Here is a 23892-nt window from a genome sequence, read left to right on the forward strand (position 1 = left end):
ATTTGTAGGGCGCACCAAACCCGTGTGTAACTGGGCGCAGCATGGTACAAGAATACTTATACTTAGGTTACACAAAGACATGGTTACAGAGCACGGACAGGCAATATAAGGAAATAAGCAGCAAGATACACGCGTAATACAGAAGCAGATATGTACATTGAAGTTGTGTCCAGTATGGATCATATGTCATTAGAGCACAGCCAGCACATAGTGTTACGCCTAAAGCTGAGGTAGGATTGGCCAGCTCCGAGTGCTGGAGTTAGTGTGTTCCAAGATTGGACAGCTTTCCCCGGGAAGCTGCTTCCTCCAGCTTTAAGCTTAAATCTGGGAATCTCCAGACAACATGCGTTAGCAGTTCTAGCAGGGCGGGTAGATGTTCTCCTGACCATTCTCTCCGTAAGGTAGGGGGGTGCTGTGTTGTTCAGGCATTTGTAGGTCAAGGAGACTGTTTTAAGTAGGATTTGATCGGTGATCTTCAGCCAGTGGTGTTCCCTTCTAATTTTGGAAATATGTTCTCTGTTGGGGATATTCAGGGCCGTTCTGAGGGCATTATTTTGCAAGATTTGGATTTTCTCCAGAATATATTTGTTGGCCCCAAAGTATAGGGCATAGCAGTAATCCAATTTTGACATTAGTAGGGCATTAGCGAAGATAATGCAACTAGCTTTGGATAAAAATGGTCTGCAGGCTCTGGTGAGTTTGCAGGTATAGGCAGTAGATGACACCATGGAGTTTACCTGTTTCCTTAAGGTTAGGGTGGAGTCGAGGTAGAAGCCTAGAGTTTTTACTTCCTTAGCTACCTTAATAATGTTTCTGTCTATGTTGAAGGCGGAACAATTGGAATCCAATTTTTTTAAGCAAGTCTGCAACCCAAGGGTCAAGATTTCTGTTTTGTCGTCATTCAGGCAGAGGCCATGAGATGCCATCCATGCCTGAATAAGGAGGTATATTTTATTCACCAACTCCGTATCTTTGCCAAAATTGCCTGAGAGGGGATAAGGATCGGAGTGTCATCTGCGTAGTTCATGTAGGTGACACCCAGTCTGTCCAATTTGTCAAATAGGGGCTTGGTAAATATGTTATACATGGTTGACGATACACAAGAACCTTGTGGAATGCCACATGTAGTCTGGATGGGGTCAGCCGCTGCTGAAGGGGAGAAAACTCGCATCGTTCTATTGTCAAGGAAGGGCTGAACCCAGGCTATAGCGTCCATCGAGAAAGGCGCTGCCGTGACTAGGTGTTTGCACAGGACTTCATGGTCCACCAAGTCGAAGGCTGCCGACAGGTCCAGGAGGAGTAGCATTTCCCTTGGTCCCCGAGCTTGTCAATTTGTGTTTTTAAGTCGATTAGTGCCGTTTCCGTGCCATGCTGTGGCCTGAAGCCGGATTGGCGAGAGCCTAGAAGGTGGTTAGTTTCCAGGTAATTCTGAATTTGCAAGTACGCTACTCGGTCAATGCTTTTGAGAAGGAAAGGCACTGTAGTAATGGGCCTGTAATTGGTTGGGATGGAGGGATCCAGAGTTTTTTTTTTTTAACAAGGGTAGTACCCAGGATGCTTTTAAGTTACTTGGCACAATGTTGGCCATGAATGAGGCATTGATAAGTTTAGTAATGAAAGGCGCTAGGTCTCTAGCTGTGTCTTTAATTATTTGGACGGGGCAATTGTCACCCTGACAGTTGGAGGACTTCAAGGAAAGAATGTTTTTTTCTGTTTCCAGGATATATACTTTGGTGAATCTAAATGGTTCAGGCAGGCTGGTGGGGACTGTAAGGCCGGTGACTTGCGGTTCAGAGGGGTGCAGAGAGGCTTTTTGAAGTGGGCTTATTTTATTTGTTATGGCATTTTGGATGCTAGTGCACCATAGTTTATCCTTGGGCGCATTGTCGGGGGTGGGACTGGGGGGTTCCAGTTCCCGGAGGGTCAAGAAGAGCTCCTTTGTATTGGAGCTGGCATTGGAACTCCTGACATTATAGAGGTCTTTTTTTGGTACAAATCATTTACTTTTTATAATTATTAGCAAAGTTGGTTGTACAGTCTTATTTTCATCAAATGGTGTGTGGCGCCATATGGATTCCAGTTTCCTTTTCTGTAGTCCGAGGTCTTTGAGGTGAGTTGTAAACCAGGCATTGAGGTGAGCTCGCTGTTTACTTTTGCGCAATTTAACTGATGCAGTTTAGTGCTTTACTCATGGTGTTGTTATACACTTCAACTAGGAGGTTGGGGTCAGAGTTGCTAGGAAGAGAGTTAGGAGATGGAAGGATATGGGGAGAGTGGCGTATCTGGTGTGATATTTCTTTTACTTCTAGTTGGAAGGGTTGGTGCCAAGATTATATCTTTGGCTGTTAGGGTGTCTAGTGCTAGTGAAAAAGAAATCAAGTGATGGCCAGTCCATAATTGTGGGGTTACTTTAGTAATGGTAGTTTTACAAGTCAGCCACCCAGTCAAGGGCCCAGCCTTTAGTGTGAGGGTTAGTCCGTGTTCTGCGAGAGTAGTGGCTATTACCTTCGCATATTTGTCCTCAGGATTATTGAATCCGAGGTTGAAATCTCCCAGAATTAAAATTTGTGAAGAGGCTTTTGAGTTATTGGCTAGGAGGCTAGATAGTACTTCTTCAAAAGTGTTGATGGACCCTGGAGGTCTGTATAGCAAGTAGATGGTTAGGGTACGGCAGTAAGATATGGGCATTTTGGCAACAAGCAATTCGCAGGATTTCAGTGGTGGGGTGGGCAGGAGTCTTATAGCAGGGTTAGTTTTGGCTATGATGGCTAGGCCTCCTCCTATCGCGTTGGGTCTATCCACTCTAAGTATTTGGTAGTTGTCGGGAATTGCTAGAGTAAGGGCTGGGTATGCAGCGTCATTCAACCAAGATTTGGTGACACCTAGAAAGACTATGGGCCTCATTACAGGTCAGGCGGTCCAGAGATAACAGTGGCGGTAAACCCACCGCCACTGTTAATTCCGGACCGCCCGATCTCGAGTCCTACAGGCGGGAGGTGGCATTCCCGCCAGGTCTGACCTGGCGGGTTTACCACCGCCCGCCTGCAGGCGGACGTGGAAACACTGGCACTATCACAAGATGGTGCCGGTGTTTCCATGGTCCCCATTCCCATAATGGGAATGGGGATTTACACCATTCCGCCTCCGGAATTCCCGGGTCACTGGGGTTGTAATGCCCCGGTAATTCGGGGAATCACAGAGGCGGAATGGTAATACGAGTCCGGCGGTAACCAGGCGGTTTTACCGCCTCAGTTACCACCGGACTCGTAATGAGGCCCAATCTTATCTAAGGATAACAGTTCTGCTAATTCTATGGCATGAGCAACTAGTGATCTCGCATTAATTAATGCTCCGGAGATAGTGGTTTTACTTTTTATCTCCTGAGGTCTGGCGGCAACAGGCTTTGGACGATTGGTTATTTTAAGTTTGAAGGGAATGTGAGAGGCGTGGTTCAAAGTTTCGGACGAGGCCTCAGGGTCTGGCCTCAAGGCCGATTCACGGCACAGCATATTTTTGTTATTACTGAGACGGGAATGTAAGCTAGATCTAGGCTCGTAGAGTCAAGGTAGTCTGGCTCGGAGTCTATTGTTTCTGCCATATAGAGGACAGGGCAGGTACCTGGTGTGGGGCATTGTTATGGCTATAAACAACTTGTGCATGAGTGGTAAGATCAGCAGCGAGAGTGGCATCAAGGACATGCCAAGGAGCATAATTCTAGACTGGCAGCACACCTGGGACTCTCACCTAAACGGGGGAGGGTATAAACAATATCTGTCAATCCTACTTCCACGCAGAGAGTTTATCCATAATTAGCATTCACCCTAACATGGGGGCGGGGGAGCTTTAACTAACATGGGCCATATGTGGGACTCACCCAGACATGGGTGTCTGATCATCAGGTCCGAAAATGTTTGAATGATTTCCATGGCACAGAGATTTAGTTCTTTAATGTCAAGGTACAAAAACATAGAGTGACAAAGTTCCTTTCATGTAAGTTGCTATTCCTACATGAGCCGCCTCCCTGGTGTGCAGCCCCGCCCAGCTCCAGGATGCCCTCTCTGGGGGTGGCATGTCTCTCTGGGGGTGAGATGTCACTGCAGGTTCACAGACTGTTCCTTCTGGCACCAGGCCGCCTCCATGTACTCCGTGATCTCAGTCTTCAGTCGGTGGAAGTTCAGTCTGCGGTCATTCACATTCCGGTTTATCTGGAGAGAGGAGGAGATACAAAGAGTTCTTCAGAATGACACACACACACACTCAGGGAGTGAGTAGCCGCTGCTCCTAGCGCAGCAGTGAGAGGGAACCGGCCCTCAGTTTGCTGGGCAGCCATCCACCAAACCCCTCTCCAGTCTACTGAGAGGTCCGTGGGGTGGCCAGCAGGCGCACCATGAGGTGGCGAGAGTTCCTCCCCACTCTTTGCCCTCAGTAAGCAGGAGGAGAGGAAGCCATGTGGAGGCATGGCTGGCACCCTGGCCCTGGTGTGTTCTAAACTCAAAACACTTTATTTGCTTTAAAATACATTTTAAGATGAATGAAAGTAAATCCAGGATTGCCTAGCAAATCTGAGTGGCTCCAGAGAGGCGCCCCTCCCCCCCTTCAAACAGTGAGAGGGTTTTCTGAGTTATCAACAGAGAAAGACGTGGTTTTAAGACATTTGGAGCAGTTTTAGAGACGGCTTTGGTACGAGCGCTGCTTCGGTGTGCTTATCTGGCCTATAGTCTCCTTTCAATGTGTTTTCTTTATTGTTCTTCTCTTCTTCCTCTTTAATATGACGTTTTTTATTTTTTTATTTTCATTGCGATTGTTTCAACTGTGTTAAAGTTTATACATTTTGAATTTTTTTTTTTAAAAGGAGGGCCTCTGTTGCATGAGGCAGTCATCTGCAATCTGTGCCGGGGCTGCAGGTATGATCAAAATCTCAAATTCAACTTCCTCTGCCTCGTCTTTACATCCCTCTATGGTCTTGCCCCACCTTACCTTGCCTCTCTCCTCACTTTCTATACTCCCCCCTCGCCCACTTCGCTCTGCTGATCTCTTCCTTCTCACTCCCCCTCCTTTGCCCTGTGCCGCATCCCGCTCCCGATCTTTTCAACTCCTGGCCCCGTACCACTCGAACCGTCTCCCTCTCCCTATCCCTATCCATCTCCTCCTATTCCTCCTTCCGCACTTCTCTCAAATCCTACCTCCTCCAATTACCATCCTAACGCCTGTGCTGCCACTTTCACGACAGTCCTACATCGCATCCTATATCTTTACTACTTCTCCCACCATGGTCCAATACCACTCATATAATGCCATATTGTTCATGTAAATTGTTCTATATACTGTTTTCTGATACTTGACTCACATGTTGTTAATGCTTGTTATGTATTCTTATTGTCCTTATGTAAAGCACTTTGCTGTAAAGCGCTATATAAAACCTAATAAAATACAAATACAAATGTTGGGTGCATGCGTGGGAATGTGTCTATAAGGATGTATATGAATTAAGGCGTGTGTTGCTTGAGTGCCCATGTGAGTGAGAGAGTGTATGTTCTATGGGTGGCAAGTGGATGAAAGGGTGAATGAAATGAATGCCTGAGTGCTGCACTGAGGAGGGGGCCTATGATTTGGGGATATCCAGTTGTGCAGAGGCAGCCAGTCTAGACATAGTTTCTTACTGTGGCCTTGCATTTTTTTACTGGCATTGAGGTTTAAGCCAATATGATGAGTATTTTTAAGTGCCCGTACCTGCCTACATTGGTGTAGCCAGTCTGGACATCCTTCTTACTATAGCATGGCATTTATTTTACTGGCAAAGCCAACAGCAGAATGTTCTTATTTCAGAATAATGGCATATATTGCCAGAGCCAGCATGTTTTATTATGGCATTATTACTGGGATTACGGGCAAATCAAACATGATTATGTTCGTCTATGGGAATACTGACCTATATAGGTTGCAGCCAGCAATAATATAGGCCAGCATGAAAACATGTTTTTATACGGGAATATATTTTGGGCAAAGGCCTCGTGAGAATGTGTTGGAAAATGCTCCTATTCACTGTTGGTGACTTGCATCTATTTATTTTTTCCATGAGTTACCCTACAAAACCAATTACTAACTGTGTGGCTTTTTATCCATTTTTTCACAGAAAGTCCGCTGAAAAATACACCTTTATGTTTAGATTTTCTTAGGGGGAGAACTCCCCCGAACGTGCTTTGGTTGGTTTGGGCTCCCTCGCTACGCTCGCTTGCTAATGCATATTTTTTAAACATATTTAATTGAAAAAATTCAGCAGCCAACACTGTCCGTTCTTGGATAAGAACACCTCGGGGTTGCCTTGTCTGCATTTTCAGGCTCTGCAGAGTGGAAGCTGCAGAGCCCCCCCAAGCCTAAGGCCGTGCCTGGTGTCATCGCCAAACTCTGAAACGTACAACACAGAACCTTATTACGGGTTCAGAGCTTTAGTATTTGTGTTGCGGCTAATTCTTTTAGCAGTAATGGAATTGCCACCACTTTTAACGTACTGCTGATTTCCGAGGTAAAGTGGAGCGTTTACCTCCAGCAAAGTGCTGGTCGTAAAGCCCCCACATTACCTCCAATGATTTTCAGATTTACCGCTCATGGCAAACCCGACAAATATGTCCGTGCACTCCAAAATAGCGGATTTACACCCTCGTACCACCGCTGGTAATCTCGTGGTAATGCCATGGGACCGAGTGGCGGTAACAGTAAATGATTCTGGCAGCAAGATGGTGGACTTACTGTCGATTTACCGGCAAACTCGTAATAGGGCCCTAAATCTCTACCGTACACTGAATGCCTGCTCCCTCGTTGCTATACGCAGCTATGAGGAGCGGCCATTCCATGTAGGGATGCTATAGGCTTTGCCAATACCTGTGTTACATTCCATCTAGTGGCCTCCAAAATCAGAGAATGAAATGGGCTAGATGGCTTAACTGGCTTCTTACAGACTATGCAAAAGGAACATACATCCCTGGGGACACTGTATCCTGGGGAGCTTCACGTACCAAACAGCAAAAGAAAGACCTAACGCGGTGGGAGAAGAAGAAAGAGAACAGAGCTGCAGCCTGACATTGGGAGTTTAAAATCCAGATGAGAGAGCAAAGCGTGGAGATACAAGGCCATGGGCAGATAGGAGCAGACCCGAGCACCCCTGGCCAGAGAGAACAGAATCATAGTCCCAAGGAAGCCGACAGCACCAGAAGGGGGAGCAGGCCAGAGAGAAAAGAAACACAGCCCCAAGGAAGCCAAAAGCACCACAAGGGGAGCAAGCCAGAGACCAGAGGCCAGAGAGAACAGAAACACAGTCCAAAGGAAGCCAACAGCACCACAAGGGGGAGCAGGCCAGAGGCCAGAGAGAACGGAAACAGCCCCAAGTAAGCCAACAGCACGACAAGGGGAGCATGCCAGAGACCAGAGGCCAGAGAGAACAGAAACACAGTCCCAAGGAAGCCAACAGCTCCACAAGGGGGAGCAGGCCAGAGACCAGAGGCCAGAGAGAACAGAAACACAGTCCCAAGGAACCCAACAGCACCGCAAGGGGGAGCAGGACAGAGACCAGAGGCCATCCCTAAGTGCCCCAGACTGCACCCCAGACTCCCTGGAAGAAAGGTCATTGAGGTTATCAGTTAATTGTGGAGCTGACCCAACAGGTGTTTCAAGAACCAAGGTGGAGGGCCTAGGAGCTGGATCTAGGTAGTTACTTTATTACTGGGCGTGAGAAAGACACCATCCACTGAAATGAGAGTAAGAATGGCACTTTATTCCTGGGCATGAGAAAGGCACCATCCGCCTTACCGAGGGTGTCAAGGGCACTTTATTCATTGGTGTGAGAAAGTCACCATCCACCATACTGAGGGTGAGAAGGGCACAGTTTTCTTTACTCGTGGCGTAGTGCATTACAATCCTACTTAGACTCTACTCTACTCTATCCTAGTAGCCGGTCAGGTAACACAGTGAGGTAAGCACTCGCCCCCGGTTATCTGTGCGAATTTGCAAGCAGGAGAGTATTCGGGGGAGAAAGAGGCAAGGGACCCAGAAGATACGTAGGAAACCCCAACACACTTGCAAGAGATGAGATCACACAGAATGACTGGGGCTGCCACCGCCAGCGATGGCTTGGATGGGGCCACTCGGCTTCCGTACTCACCAGTGGAGCGGAGTACCATCCGACTTCCTGGCTGGTGGTCTGTGGCTCGGTGTATTTCTTGGTGGGGTCCAGGGCAGCGTGGTGTATGGCGTTCAGGAAGCTATCTGTGAGTGAAGACACATCAGATGTGACAGTCAAAGAAGCTCAGTAAAGCAGAGAGTGGCAGCTCTCTTAGGAAAAGAGACCGCCATTGGCTGTAGACTGTACGTTCTTGATAAAGACCGCAAAATGGGTAACGACAGAAGACGCTTGGAGGATATATTCTGCAATAAAATGTTGCTTATACTTGACACAATAATAACAAAAAAGTGCATTCGTTTTACCATCACATTTTTCCGGAATTACAATCTCACTCCAAATGAACAGAAGGGCATTAGGTTTTCTCAATACACATCTTAAAAGCTAACTTTTGCCTAAACCCTCATGAGTTTACTATAGACATTGCCCTCGCAGAGATCTCCAACTCCAGCAGAATCTAAACACATGTGTGGTTTCATCACACTATGGCCAGAAAGTAAAGGCCTGCATCAGCTGTTTGCTACTTATTTATGTATTCTCCGAATTTGTAAAGCGTGACTATGACCCAAGGGTATCGTGGCGCTGGGCCTATTGCGTGTGCAGTAATCGGGGGGTAACAGCATGCACTGAGGGCGGGCAGTGATTAAAGGTCTTGCCTGCGGTGGCCGCCCTGGCATAATCTCTCCATGTGGACCCACTCCTGCGCCGGTGTCTCCATTGGCAATATCGCCCTATATTGCAAAGTGAGTCACGTGTGACAGGTACATGCTCTCAAACACCCAGGCGGAGTTTAGGATTCAACGTAACCATCTTTCATGTCTAAGTGTCCCAAGCCACAGGTTCGATTTCCACCCACCGCAGCAATCCTGAACAAGTGCATGATTCCAAAACGCTTCAGCTGCGGCTCAAATACCCTTTAGCACCCGGGTGGGGTGAGCCAGCCAATCACATGGCTAGAACCGCCGGCACAAGCCCGTGTTCCAAACCGCCTGACGGCCGGCTCCCACCGCTGCCATCTTCCCCCCACCCCCGTCCCGTCTATTTTTTTTAACCCCCCTGCCCCATTTAACTGATTTTGGCTGCAGCGGTCCTTGTCGCTGGAGCCGCTCCTTCCTCTCAGCATCCCATGGCGGCCATCTTTGTAAAGGATTTTCCTTCTTTGAACAGGGCGCGTGCAGCGACCCGTTCAACAAAGGAAAATCCTTTTTCGGTGCTAGTGACGCATACTTGCCAACATTCTGTGACCAAAAAGATGTAGGATTTTTGAAGTTTCAAAAACGAATAATTCCCATAACAATGACATCACGGGAAAATACATAACATACATTGTTGGCACCATTGAAGCATTCTAAAATACACAACCCATCAAACAGCACAATATGGAAAGATGTTCAAATGTTAAAAATGTATAATTCTGAACGGTAACTTAACACCAAATTCAATGACCTAACTTCACAGAAGGTAATCACACAGAGCTGGTAGGCAACGTGTGCCACTGCTCAGTAGCAGCAGGCCGGGCAGTGCACATTTATTGCAAGTTGAACACTGAATGACATGGCGCTCGGGCTGGTAACTGGGGCCGTTACCCCTCGGTTTACCTGTGAATTGGGTGCCTAATGCCTCATTATTTATAAGAGGCCAACATAGAATGATTTGCATTGAGGAATCTGTATGTCCTTTTCGCAGGGAGAAACGCCAGCGTCAAGAGCACAGAATGAGTCCAACGTGGAAACGAGCAAACTCATTTCTGGGATGCCAGAAACGAGGTTTGGCCATTAGTAGCCTTATTTGGTTCGCCCGCATGCATTCCAGTATGAAAGGTAGGTAGGGCACATCGGTCTTTAGTGTTCTTACAGGAGCAATGCGATTTTAACAAAAATGAAATAACGAAAACATTTTAATTTGAGGGATCCTCCCCCAACCCCCCGTTTCCCTCCGTTTATAACCCCATCCCAACCCCCTCCCTACCCATGTTAATCCTTTACCCAACGCCCATACATATCTTTTACAAACAATTCGGTATTTGTCGGTATTTAGGGTTCGTTTCAAATGTATTTCGTTATTCCCAATTCGTTAACATCACTGGACACCGTTTTACAGATAATTGAGTGGCTAACTCTGCCCATGTTTTGGTCAAATGCAGCATTTTTTCCACCGTCATTTGTTTGTCAGAAATGTGCAGACACCCTGCTTCATCTGGCCCCATTCTAACAGCCAAGGTATCTTCTACGAGCTGGCCAGTGAATACTGTTGCGGGCCACGCAACGGCAGGAGCAGAATACAACTCCTGATCCTGTCTGGTCATCCTAATCCCTAAATAGGGTAGTTCCATTGGGCTGGATTGTGGGACCATCAATCGGTTCTTTAGGATTATAACCTCAAATTGAGGACATTCCTTGAAGCGTCCGCTACACCGTACCCAGCTAGCACAACCATTCACCCCTAATGCTTCGCTCGAGCCCTTGCCTTGGACGGCGGGCTGTTACAGAGAGGGTCACCCTGCTGCCTCAGGGAAAAACGCCTCAAAAGAAGCCTGCGGTTGGAGCCTTCCTACTTGCTCGGCCATGCTCCATTACCTCCACGTCCCTCTTCCTCATCCCAGTGCTTCCTTGTGAGGTCCACTCCTCCGTCTCAGGAATCCATTCCATCTTTTTATGATAACATATATGCCGCACCTCTCCCCTGAGAGTATCGCACTCCCAGTCCACCACAAATTGCCTGTTTTTTTCGGTCAGCACTGGGTGGGTGGCTGGGCTTTCTGTAAGAACTGAGGCACGCTGAACCCAAAGGGATTGATATTTTAATGCTGGAATCGCTATAGCGCTCCTTCCTACACAGCTCCTCTAGCAGTCTCACCGGCGCTCCAGAGAGTCTCTTATAGAGAGGGCAAGAACATAGACCTTTAGGACATTAGCTCTGAGCAACAATAACAGCAGCGGCCATGAACTGGAAAGGCACATGCCAAGCCAGTGAGCTATCAGAGTAAATACACATAGCTATCGACCGGCACTAATATAACAGCTGCCTGCTGCTGCGTCGCCCCTCTCCTTGCTTGACTTGGAGGGGCACCTTAGATGTACCCATCCCCACGCACTCCTTGCTATGCTATTGGGTTCGTCCGGCTTGTGCTTTCTGTCTTGCTTCCAGGCTCTTCTGCTGGACAGGGGGCCTGGTTGAGGTTCCGGTCTTCCGGAGGTCAAGCATGGCAACTCCGAACGGAGCTGGCCTATGGAGCCTTCACCTTTTGACGAAGACTATTCCTGTGCCCAGTGTTACAGGTCTGCGGCAGCATTCGGAATCCCTGTGAGCCCCCTTCCACCAAACGACAAAGGCAGACTCTGGTGTGTTCGGTTCGGGCTCTGAAACGTCACTCTGCCCCGTGCTGGTACCCTTAAAGGGGCAGCACGACACTCCTTGTTCATAACAACAACAATGAACAAAGGGTCACTACTTACTAAAACATCTAACATACTGCAAACCCAAAACCCACAAACCCCCTTTAATAACACCCACCCTGGATCCCAGCATCAACTGTCGGTTCCCTGGACGTTGCCCCCAGTTCAGGATTCCAGCACATAGTCAGTGAGATGAGCAGGTTTTCCTCGCCCTGTCCTCAGGGGGTACCTGCTGCCGACCTTCCAGATCGGGACTCCCTCACTGGAGCTCTCGCGAGCTGGCGCGCTGGGTGGAGGAACCACACCCCGCCCTCATCTGGAACCACCATCATATCCCTGCTCTACGCCGCTTCAGCCCTGGGCTCACCCAGTCTCTTGAAGAAGCTGGCATTGCGAGTGACGGACGAGGTTCCATCCGAAGCAGTCACCATTGATCCCTTCACTGCCACCACGTCCATCGGCCCCGGCTCATACGTTAGGGACAATTTTCCCTGTGGGTGCTGGTTCCTTACCAACACCTCATCAACGGGGGCAAACTGCTGAGGCCTGAGTCCCCTCCGAAGGTTCTCCTGTTCAGTTTGTTGCCTCCTTTCCCTTTCCACCTGCTGATTGTCAATCACGGCGGGCTCACGCTCCCCGTTTCTGGTAACAGTCCTCTTGGACATCGCCTGAACAGCACCTCTGCTGGCGCCACCCCAGTAGATGTGTGAGGGGTGGCTCAGTACGTCCACAGAAATGTATACAGGGCCCTTTGCAAACACTGACCTTGTCCCTAGACAATGCAGAATACTTTGTTGAGGGTCCTCATCACCCGCTGCCTCACCATTGGCCCAGGGCCACAGCAACTTTTCGGTGTCTTCATCGGTGCCATAGTCTTCCATCAATCTGGCAAAGCTCTCACCTTGAAAGGGTGCTCCGTTGTCTGAGCACAGTACCCTGGGCAGCCCATGAGTGGTAAAGATCTTTTTGACGGCCACAACCACATTCTCGAATGCCACTGACTCAACAAACTCCACCTCTGGGTACCTAGACCACTCACCCATGATGACTAAGAAGTGTGCGTCCCGGATTGTAGAACCAAAGTCAGCATGGACCACTTCCCATGGTCTGGTGCTTCGAGGCATTATCTCTATGGTGGGCTCCTTTTGTGCTGGTGACGCCGCCTGACAAAACACGCATGCCGCAACAAACTCTTCCACTCGCCTCTCCAGCTCTGGAAAACAGACCTTCTGGCACAGATGGGCCTTTTGTTTTGGGAGAGCCCTGGTGTCCATGATGGGCGAGTTCGATGACCTGCTGTATCTTCCCTTGCGGGACCACAATCTGGTCACCCCTAAGTAAAAGGCCAGTCTCGGAGAACGTCAATTCGTCCCTCACCCTCCATAGCTGTTCCAGCGTGGCTTTAGCCTCCTGAGTTCTCAAGGCGAGAGTGTCCAGTACAGCCCTCCACGAACCCTGCTGAATGGCCGTCCTTAGGATGAGGAAGCATTCATCTTCTGCTGCAGCCCGTTCCAGTTCGCCTAACCGGCACTGAGTTGGGGGTCGCCACTTCCACCATCAGCTGAACATGCGCGTCTGCCTCCTCCGCACAGATGTTGAGCGGACCATCAGGCTCCCCTCTCGGATGTCTAGAGAGATAATCCGCTGCATTGTTGCTCCCAGGTCCGGTACACGAGGAAGACCCCATATTCTAGTAATGCCAGCATCCATCGCTCAATCCTCGCTGGTGGCTTGGAGGAGGAGCCTGCCAGGATGGGCAACAGAGGCTTGTGGACTGTGACCACGGTCACCGGTCTCCCCAGCACATACAGCTTGAAGTGTCAACAGCCCCATAGGGCCGCCATGGCCTCAGACTCAATATGGGAATATCTTTGTTCAGTTTCCGACAGGGCTTTACTGGCGTATGCAACTGGACGGACACCCAAATTCGCATCAACCTGTGTGAGTACAGCACCCAGACCAAATGGGCTGGCGTCCACCACTATCTCCGATTGAGGGCAGGATCGAAAAAGGCCATGGTATCCTCTGCAGTCAGGGCACCTTTTATGTCCTCGAATGCAGCCTGCTCCAGCGGCCCCCACTGCCAGGTGACATCATTTTTTGTGAGGACTAGCAGTGGCTCCGACCAAGACGCCAGGTTCTTGATGAACCGGCAACGGAAGGTGACCATCCCGAGAAAAATCTGCACCTCTGAGACGTTCTTAGGTGGACGTGCCTCCATTATGTCCTTCCCCTTTCTGGGGTCAGGTGACAAACCCCCTTCCTTAAACATGAAGTCAAAGAATTTGATTGTGGTCTTGAGGAACTCACATTTGTCTCGGGGTAGAGTTAAGCCCAGTGACTGGAGCGCTCAAAGGTCTTTGCCAGCTTGTTCAGATGTTCTGCCTCAGACTTGGCAAACACTAAAATGTCATCACTTATACTGAGTACACCATCCAGGTCAGTGAGGGCTCCACGGATGATGTTCTGGAATACCTCGGCTGCAGACGACACCCTGAAGCTCAGCCTCTTGTATCGGTACAAACCACGATGGGTGGTGAATGTGGTGATGTACCGTGATTCGGGTGCAACACCATCTGGTGGTATCCAGCCCTTAAGTCCAGCTTTGAAAAGTAACGGGCACCCTGTAGCTCCGTAATGTGTCATCAATGGTAGGCATCAAGTGTCGTTCCCTCTTGATCACTTTGTTGGGGAGCCGCATGTCAACACATATTCTGACCGAGTCAGGCTGCTTCGGCTTTCTCGCAATGACAATTGGGAATACCCATCGGGTCGGACCCTCCACCTTTGCAATGATATCAAGCCTGACGAGATTGTCCAGTTCTTGGTCGACCAAGTCTTGCAAGCGGAATGGCATCTGTCGATGTTTCAGAGCAATCAGTTGGATTGACTCGTCTATATGTAGTCTTACGGGGTCACCTGCCATCTGCCCAATCCCCTCAAACAGGCGGGAGTACTTGTCGAGCAGCATTTGGATGTCTTCCACATACACCGAGTATGCGAAGCTGATGAAGCCCAGTGCCTCAGCAGCAGCAGAGCTAAGCAGGGTGTTGCTGCTTACAGTTGTGCTCTGATCAAGGAGTCCCCATGTCCCACATCAGCTACGAAGGCCTCATCCAGTGGAATTGGTTATGCCCCCCAAATGCGAATATGTGTGCTTTCGGGGACACCAGCTTTGAAGGACAATCCATGGCGTCATAATGTTCTCTCGTCTGACATTCCTGGTGTCCACTAGTATGGGAAACGATAATTCATTCACCCTTACTAGGCATCTTGGTTGGCGCCTGTTCTTGGGGTGCAGGACACCCACACTGGATACAAAGAAGACGTTCTCCTCTTCCTCCTCCTCCTCCTCCTCATCTTCCAGCGAGGCTCCCTCTTCCCCATGATCCACTTGGGCAACATTGGGCGGGTGTGGCTGGTGAAAGAATCCAGCTCTGACTGCACCACGTAGAACTACCAGCAGAAGTGGAGCCCTGCACATGCGGGCATAGTGGTCCGACAACCCAAAGCGGCCACACGCTTTCACCCCCGCTGGGCACTCTGCTGGGTGTGGCAAGTCGTACCCACATTTCAAACACGAGTCCCCCAACCTGTTGCCCCTGTCACGTTGGTTGCCACCTGGCCTCCTGGCACCCCTGCTACCTGTGCCACAGCCTACGGCACAGACCTCTTCTGCCTTGCTGGGGCGCACCCCTGCCTCCATCCGGGATGCTCTAACTTCAGATATTTCCTGGCACCGACCCAACTCAAGGATGCGAGGTAAAGCAATGCCGGGCTCCCGCAGAACCTGTCTGCGTAGCTTGCCTGACGCACACCCCTGGATTAGCTGGTCCCGGATCAAAGTGTCAGTATTGACCGAGGTGCAGGATACAGCTAGCCGGCGTAGACAACCATAAATAGTGAACAGAATCTCGTCATCCTTTTGGCGAGTAGACTGCATAACAAAACATTCGTAGTCAACATTTGCCAATGGCAGGAAATAATTGTGTAAAGTGGCCTTCGCCACATCATACGAGTTGTCAGCAGTTTGAAGAGATTGAAATACTTCATATACTGCGGGCCTGGCAGAATATAGCAGCGTTGCCAATTTGCTGTCATCATTGGTTTCCATGGTGGCTCTAAAGTACATATCCAGCCAATCAATCCACATTTTCCAGCGGGGCCCCAGGCTGGAAGGGGTGTCTGAGATATCAAACTCAGGCATTGGCTGTAACGTGCCAGGTGATCTCATATGAGGCGGTTGCTGGGGCACTAGAGGTGGAAGCACCACCGCAGGTGCTGCTTGGTTGTTGGGATCACTCATGGGGGTGAGCGCACAGGCAACCCACCCTGTTTAAAAATGGGGCCACAACTTACCCAGACCGTCTTCCCACAATGTCCTTGCTGTAATGATGGACCACTCTCTAGATGTTGTTGGACACCATCCACTCCCAAGCAGAATAGCAGAGTAAAGCCCTGCTCAGTGTACCCCCAAAATGTCCAAAATGAAGAAAATAGGGGAACACCAGACATGTACCTCAGTCCAAAGAGTTCAGGCAGGGCAGATGGAATTGCCAAGGAACAAATCAGTCACCGCAGTGCTCCAAAAATTGAGCTGGTTGGACCCAGGGGAGCAAACAAAGAAAACCTGCAGGTCTCCCCTAGCTCCTCACCTCAATGAGAAGCGAACTTCAAAAGCACCAAAATGAGTTCCAAAGTGCAGCGCATGCAGCATCAGCTGCCCGGTGCAGGAATTTCCACAAATTGAGGCTGGATGGCGCACAGGCATTCTATAACAGAGCTGCTACCATCCCGGGCCTATTATCCAAAATGGCAGCCAAACCACATCGTCCGTCCCCTCTCAGCGGCATGTAGCACAGTGAAAATCAGCCCAAATGAGAAAAAGAAATTCACTGCCTAGTCACCGCTGTGGCCCGGTGATGAAACGGACCTCGTCGCCACTGTTACTGGTGTGCGGCAGCATTCGGAATCCCTGTGAGCCCCCTCCCACCCACAGACCCAGGCAGACGCTGGTGTATTTGGTTCGGGCTCCCCGGTCGCTCTTCGACAGCCAGAAACACCCTTTTTATTCTGGGGCACGCGGCAGAGTCCAACGTCACTCTGCCACGTGCTGGTACCCTTAAAGGGGTATCACCACACTCAGCATCGGTGAGTGAGAGGGGCTGAGGGTGGGGACTTTGGCCCGCTTGTGTGGCTAGGCTGGGCCTAGTAACGCAGGCTGGCCTGGAGGTGGAAGTCTATCCTGGCTCTTGCCTTCGGGGTCTCCTTCTGGGCAGGGCCATGGCCTCACGTGTGCTGGCCTGATTATTGACGCTGTCCTCCTGTTTGGCCCTTCCTATACCTCATGTGCGGAACCATTTTGGTACTGGGGCTTGGGAGTGATGTTGGCGTTTTCCTTTGACTCAGCTGCTGACTGGCTGCAACTGTCTAGCTGAGGCACTCTGTGGGTGGTCCTGGCCCCCAGTAAGAGGCGGTGCAAACAACAGCATGCAGCGGTGGCCTGAGAACCAAAAGAGGCCCAGGAAATGTTTTCAAAGTGGCCCCATGTACATAGTGTGAGCACGTCGAACCCCTTTCCCATACGAAAATGTGGAAATAATATAGGTAGTCACACAAAAGAGGTCCATGATGCAGAAGCCACAGTGAAACCTGTCGTCTTTTCTTCACCTTTTCGCTGCTCTATCACAACTTCTTTACTATTTCACCGCTTCCCATTGAATCACGTCTTCTCCAAACTTTTCTTTCTATTGTGTTTAAATGTAGTCACGGCTTGGCTCCTCCTTATCTTTCTTTGCTAGTCTCGTTCTATTCTCCCTCTCAGGCTCTCTGATCACAGAATCTGCTTCTTCTCACTGTCCCTAAGGCCCCTGTGCTTCTTCCTGTTTCCGATCGTTTGCCCTCTTAGCCTCTAAACACTGGAATCCTCTCCCTCTCTCTCTGCTCTCTTCTTCATTTCTTCGTAGTCTTCAATCTAACCTGAAAGTTTATCTTCTCTCCCTTCTTTCTACTCAGTGACTTTCTGTTTCCCTCTCCGTCCTTCTGTTTTTAGCTATGTTTTGCATTATCATGTACATTGTACCCAGTGCTTAATTTGTAAAAAAAGAAGTGCCAGTGCCCCAAAATATTGGACCCGTAATGCTGGGCGCAGCGCCGCCCTCAGCGTGGGCACGCCGGCCGTGCCAGTTCAGTGCTAGACCTACCTATATCGGCGCACCACCAGCCCATCACACTGCTGCTGCTCCATGTCACATGTTTGGTGCTGCACCAACTGCTGGCACAGGCTAGTAGTAAATACGCAACTAAGACATGCTCCTCCTGTAACTGCGCCTCGATGCCCCCGGGCTGTAGGAGCGCTTTAAAAATGCAAATAAATAAAATAGCATTCTGTTTCAGTCACTGTTGCACTGTATTTGTCTCTAACCCTTCTGCCCCATCTGGCAGTCAGTTAAATACACCAAGTATTGTTAATCGATTACCTCCAGGAAGAGCACCCTCCCCTCAGCCTGTTCCTCAGTCACCTCATCCAGGTGTTTGTGTAATCAATTTACTCTCAAGCCCTTATCAGTCATCACATCTCATACATGCATCCCCCTTCACCCTTCCTTCAAGCATGAGCATGGTGCTGTATAACTTGGAAAAAGTCATTTCTACAAGACATTGTTGTGAAATCAACGGCCTGTGCTACTTCTGCTTTAGGGCCTCTTTCCACCTTAACACATATTAAAAAACTAAATATGTTTTGTCACCCAATATTCAGGCGCCAGAGGGGAATGCATATTCGGAAACCTCCTTCCCACTGACATGTTCTTGACATACTTCACTAAACTGCGGGGTGTAACAGACACCCACCTCCCTATCTGAGGATTCCTATCTGAGGATTGCATGTGCTCTCATTCGGAGCACATGCTCAGAGCGTATTGTACCCAGGTTAAGGGGCCACATCTGTTGCATAAACCACACATCCGGATAGAAAGCATGCGCTGGAATTATGTAAAAAAATAACAGCAAAAGACGGCTGAGAATTATACACGAATACTCTAACTAGTGCTTTTATTTATGACGACAGATTAGTGGGCACGTGCACCATGTTTATCCCCGTCTAGTTTCCATGTGTGTATCTTTAAGCCTGAAATGGCATTTCAGAAGTTCTGTTTCGGCCCAATACGTGCACCGTTCCGGGTCCCCTCGCTGAAGCTCGTTTGTGAACTAATGAGGCCGATAACATTAAAAGGAAGAACGGAAACACCCAGGCAAAAATTCACAGTTCATGTTTCGGTTAGATGAATGCTATCCAGGGTCGGACTGGGGCATACAATTGTCTCGAGTCGGGCTCGGCACCAATGAAAAAGTGGCCAAAGTTGCAAACGACAATTCATTCCTTTTGTGACAGACACTAGTGGGACCACGCTGCCGCCCATGCCCCGCCCGGTCCTGGGCTTTTTCCTGCCTTGCCTCAATCACTTAGGCTACCTTCCGTGGGGCCACCACCGCCACATCCATGCTGAGCCCGATGATGACAAAAATAGGTGCGCGGCGCAGCGGCCCCACGGAAGGTAAGATTTTAAAAGAAACTGAGAAGTACAGTACACTACTGTTTGCTGGGGTTAGCGTATGCCGGTTTGTGCTTGAACGCTGTGGTTTGTGGTGGATTTGGACTTCCTGCTGAGCAGCCTTGCTGCAGCCGTATACAGCGTGACTGGATTACCCTTGGAGGACGTCAAGCAGGAACACTGCTTTGCCTGGCCTCGTCAAGGGGTAAGGAGGTATTTCCTGACAGAGGCTCTGCCCTCTGGTTGTGTGACACCCATTGTTTTTTCTTTCCAAACCCTACTGACCAGCACACCGAGAAGTACAGTAAAGTACTGTTTTCTGGGGTTAGCGTATGCAGGTTTGTGCTTGAACGCTGTGGTTTGTGGATTTGGACGTCCTGCTGAGCAGCCTTGCTGCAGCCGTATACAGCGTGACTGGATTACCCTTGGAGGACGTCTTAAGCAGTAACACTGCTTTGTCTGGCTTCGTCAAGGGATAAGGGGGTGACTGTGTGTGCCCTGTATTCTGGTTACCCAGGAGACCATTGGAAGCAGTGTGTGCCCCGTATTTTGTTGTATTGACCGCCATTGTAAGTCGTGTGTGTAATACGTTGTTTATTTTTATTTTCTAAAGGCGTTTCCTGACGGAGGCTCCGCCCCCTGGTTGTGAGACGCCCATTGTTTTTTCTTTCAAAACCCTACTGACCAGCGCACCGCGTGTGCACCGAGAAGTACAGTAAAGTTTGCTGTTCGCGGTGCATGGCGGGACGCGCATCTATTAGCACACTAGGAATCACAAGTCTCTTAGTGGAAATTACCTGTGCAGCGTTTGGCTTATGGGACTGGTTAATCTGTATCAGGTATTGGTGTGTTTTGCTTAAAAGAGTGACATAGGCACCCATGATAGCGGGTTGCCGTAGGGCTGGCTACTACCAAGATTCTGTTGAGGGATGGGACGTGTGATTAGCAACTTTCTCTTTAAGGAGCCCGCGGGACTGAAGTTTTCAAACCTCAGATATCGGGTAACCACACATGAGTTTGTAACACAATATTTATTGCTTACTGTAAAGAGGGTGACTGGGGTTTTGGAGAGTTACTATTGAGCAAATATCCCTTTAATTACCTTCCGGAACTATATCATTCTGTGCCCCTATTTTGTTCATCACTTGATTGTGAGCAAATTGTTGATCACGTGGTGGTGTGCTGTATGAGATTACATGCTATGGGGAAATCTAAAATGGCGGCTCTACGGAAGGATCATAGGGTTGTTTTTTCAATGCTATAAGCACGCGTAGAGCTAGCCTGGCATGTGCGGCGGCGCTTCCCCTACCTGCGCCTTGTGCGGAAGAGGAAGAACTGCTTCAGTGTGCCCAGGACTGGTCAGCTGACTTGAGAAACATAGAGGTTAAAATGGACTCCTCTCAACCCTTGTTTGGTGATGAGTTGAATAGTGGTATTCCTATAGAAGACCCTTTAGTAGGAAACACAAGGGTCTTGGATGACTTTGGCTTACATTATCCTGCGATTTTTATCCCAGATGATACTCTTGATGACCCAGTATATGATATACAGACAGGGGGTATAAGTGAGTTTCCACCTGGTGATGAGACAACTACTATGATTGGGATCTTTAATCGTGCCATTGTGGCTGAATTCAGGAAACAAACGGACTTCCTGTTCAGGATTGTTAAGGTAATGGATAACCTGTCTAAGAGAATGTTTGATCTACTTGTGACGGTCACTAAGGCAACAGATGACCTGCCTAAAAGAATGTCTGATTTACTTGTGCCTATTCTTAAGGATGGTCGGTTGAGTCTGGGTGTGGAGTCGATGACTGCACCTTCTATGGGAGGGGATGGGTTTAGGGAGGGAGCAACTTCGACCCTCTGCTCCTCCTATTGATAAACCCTGCAATGACAGAGTGCCTGTTCAAACTTTCTCGGAAGTAGTTGCTAAGAGTGTGCATAAGGGACAAGTGATGTCTTCCAAGAGTGAGGGGAATGATTCCCCAAGCATTATAGACCCGGATGGTGCGGTTCCTTTCTGCAATCCTCAATCGAAAGCAGCTAAAAAGCAGGCAGAAAAATAATAATAGATCTAAAAAAGGGGACTTGAAAAAGAAAACATCTAGAACATTTTTGAGGGATTTGGATTTTAAACATCTGATTGACAATGAAGTGTCTGACTCAATTATCCATGTAAGCTCTCAGAGTGAAGCTTCTAAGAAAAATGTCGTTTTTGTTAAGCTTTCCATCGACCAATCTACCCAGAGTGAATATCAAGAGGGTTTGGATGGAATGTATGAAACAATGAAAATGAAAAAGGAACCTGTGCGCACTAAAACGAATAGACGTGAAAATGGCTTAAGTGATATCTTTGATATTTTCAAAAACACCACTAAGATGACAGAAATTGAATATGCTGAAATATGTTGTAATAACTCTGTTTGGGTCACTAGTAATGATACGGACAATGAATCTGTAACTATTAATTATATACCCAGGGAAGTAGGACCCCCTGATAAATCAGTTAAAAGCCCGATTATACAAACAGTGAATAAGGGCCTATATCATAAGGACCCAACTGTATGTAACACGCTGCCTTTTACTAACCTTACAAAGGTTAAAGAGTCCAGTAACGGCAGGGGGGAGATGGACATGCTGCCGGTTTATAGTGAGGCGTTGGATCCTAATGGCAGTTTATCTGCATTTAACCTGCAGAAAAGAGTGGATGATATATTAAGGAATGTTCAGGACATTATGAACGAAAACAAAATCTTGAAGAAAAAAGGGAGAGTTGATTGCTCAACGGTCAACAGCATGGGTATAAGTGGTGAGGGAACTAATCCTCATATTGATCCTTTTAATGTATTGGCGACTAAGAAGGCTGATATACAGTTTGAAAAAAAACTGATATAAGCAAAGAGAATGATTTGAAACAGCAGGCAAAAATTGATGAACTATTGAGGAACGTTCAGGATATTTTGAATGAAAATAAACTTCTGAATGGAAAAGGGCGATCTGATGACCCAATAAATAACAAAAATGTTTTATGTGGTGAGGTAATGAATTAGCTTAACTATCTTTTTTATGTAAATGAAAGTGAGAAGTTGGGGACTGTGAAAGAAACAAAATTTGAACACAATCTCAGACCGCCTGCTTTTGCGAATTTACCTGGTCTGATATTATGTTCCTTGTTTAATGATGGAAGGTATCAACCGTTAAATAGACCTTATATTCTGTCCCTATTTGCTGCGATTCCTGAACTGAGCCTCATTACTACAGCAGATATTCAACTAGTGGATTTTATCCAAAAAGATCGACTTGACTTTGTCAGGCTTGTAATTCCATCTCCCTTGGTAAGATCAATGTTACTGAAGGAGGCTGAAACCCTCCAACGCATGGGGTTTGATCTCTTTCCATTTAAAGATCAGATGGTACCCATGCAAGTCCTTGATGGAGGAGGGTTTAGAGCTAAAGGTATGGTTTATGAAAAGAATATCCTACCCACTCCAGATCTAAAGACTTATCTGATAAACAAGACTGGAGATGGCTGGCATTATCTTTACGTGATGCTATTAGCAACTTAAAATAGTTAAACCAGTTTAGTAAGTAGCCCCATTTTGAAAGTGATTTGCTGGAACTCCCGAGGAAATTTTCATCTTTTTAATATTGAAATACATGAGTAATTTACACTCTTTTGATTTAATTCTCTTGCAGGAAACGTGGTTAACCTCTTCTGTGGGCTGGGAGGGGTTTGCAGTTCAGGAATTATGTGCGGTCAGGGGTCTGAGGGGCTCACCTAAGGGTGGTCTGTTCATGGCCTCAAAAGATTTTCATGGCCTGCTTAAAAGGGGGGCTTGGAAGAATGGTCATTCGTTTTAACAACTGCTTTTAAGGTGGGTGAAGGGGTTGATGCTTTTTCCTCCTGTTGATTAATGTTTATTGGAACTCGAATGAATTTTCCGATCTACAGCTGGAAGACGAGCTAATCTCCTTAGATTAAAAACCAGTTTAGGGCTAAAGGTGAAATTGCGTTAAGGCAAATTAGACTATTGGAAAAGAAATTTGGGGTATTCACTATGAAACCCATTTTGGAATTCTACCTAAGAAAAGTGGTACCAAGGCTAACATATGGTCTGGAATTTTTTGCTACCAACATTATGGATTTTTTACAAATCTTGGAAGGTATCGTTTGGAAAGGTTTACTATTCTTCCTAAGCATTCCACTGGAGGTGATAAGATATGAATTTGGTCTGCAATCTCTCCATTCAGTGGTTATGGTTAAGAGGCTTCTATTATGGAGAAAATGTAAGATGTTGGGGTAAATAACCTGTATACTAAAGCAGGAAGTGACGCATCTCGTCCCTTCATGATTAGATGAAATAAGGATGCTGAAATTATGTTGGAAGAAATGGGTACAGCTAAGAGTACTTTTTTGAATAGGCCCAAAAAATGTAAATTTATCATATGTGGGATTGATTGCTCTCTGACAATGAGTAAAGTGGTAGAATCCAAACGTTATAATCAAGCCCACTCCCATGTATGGAAACTTACCTAATGAAATATCCAACTAGGTCTATAAGAAATTCCTTCATGAGATTTAGGTTGAATGTTATGCACACCTTTTATATTTTAAATGTAAGAAATATATCTGTGGATAAGAAATGGTGTAGGTTCTGCAATCAGGTAGGGACGGATGAAACTCTATATCATATCCTGTTAATATGCCCTCTACTGATTAAGCAGAGAACCGAATACTTTTTTTAATTGTTCTCTTCAAATGTATGTGT

General features: G+C 47.8%; 1 protein-coding gene across 2 annotated transcripts in view; it reads right to left on the reverse strand.

Annotated features, from left to right (window-relative positions):
- Positions 1 to 3932: 3932 nt before the first annotated feature.
- CFAP144 (cilia and flagella associated protein 144) overlaps positions 3933 to 23892 on the reverse strand; it is an 88644-nt gene continuing 68684 nt past the window's right edge. For both annotated transcript variants that reach the window (XM_069642454.1, XM_069642455.1), the window contains exons 3-4: positions 8156 to 8259; positions 3933 to 4205 (exon numbers count right to left, since the gene is read on the reverse strand). In XM_069642454.1, the coding sequence (XP_069498555.1) occupies positions 4092 to 4205; positions 8156 to 8259 (218 nt within the window). In that variant the 3' untranslated portion in view covers positions 3933 to 4091. The remainder of the gene's footprint in view (positions 4206 to 8155; positions 8260 to 23892) is intronic.

This window comes from Ambystoma mexicanum, chromosome 1q (genome assembly GCF_040938575.1).
Source record: "Ambystoma mexicanum isolate Mex_15411 chromosome 1q, UKY_AmexF1_1, whole genome shotgun sequence".
NCBI classification, from domain to species: domain Eukaryota; kingdom Metazoa; phylum Chordata; class Amphibia; order Caudata; family Ambystomatidae; genus Ambystoma; species Ambystoma mexicanum.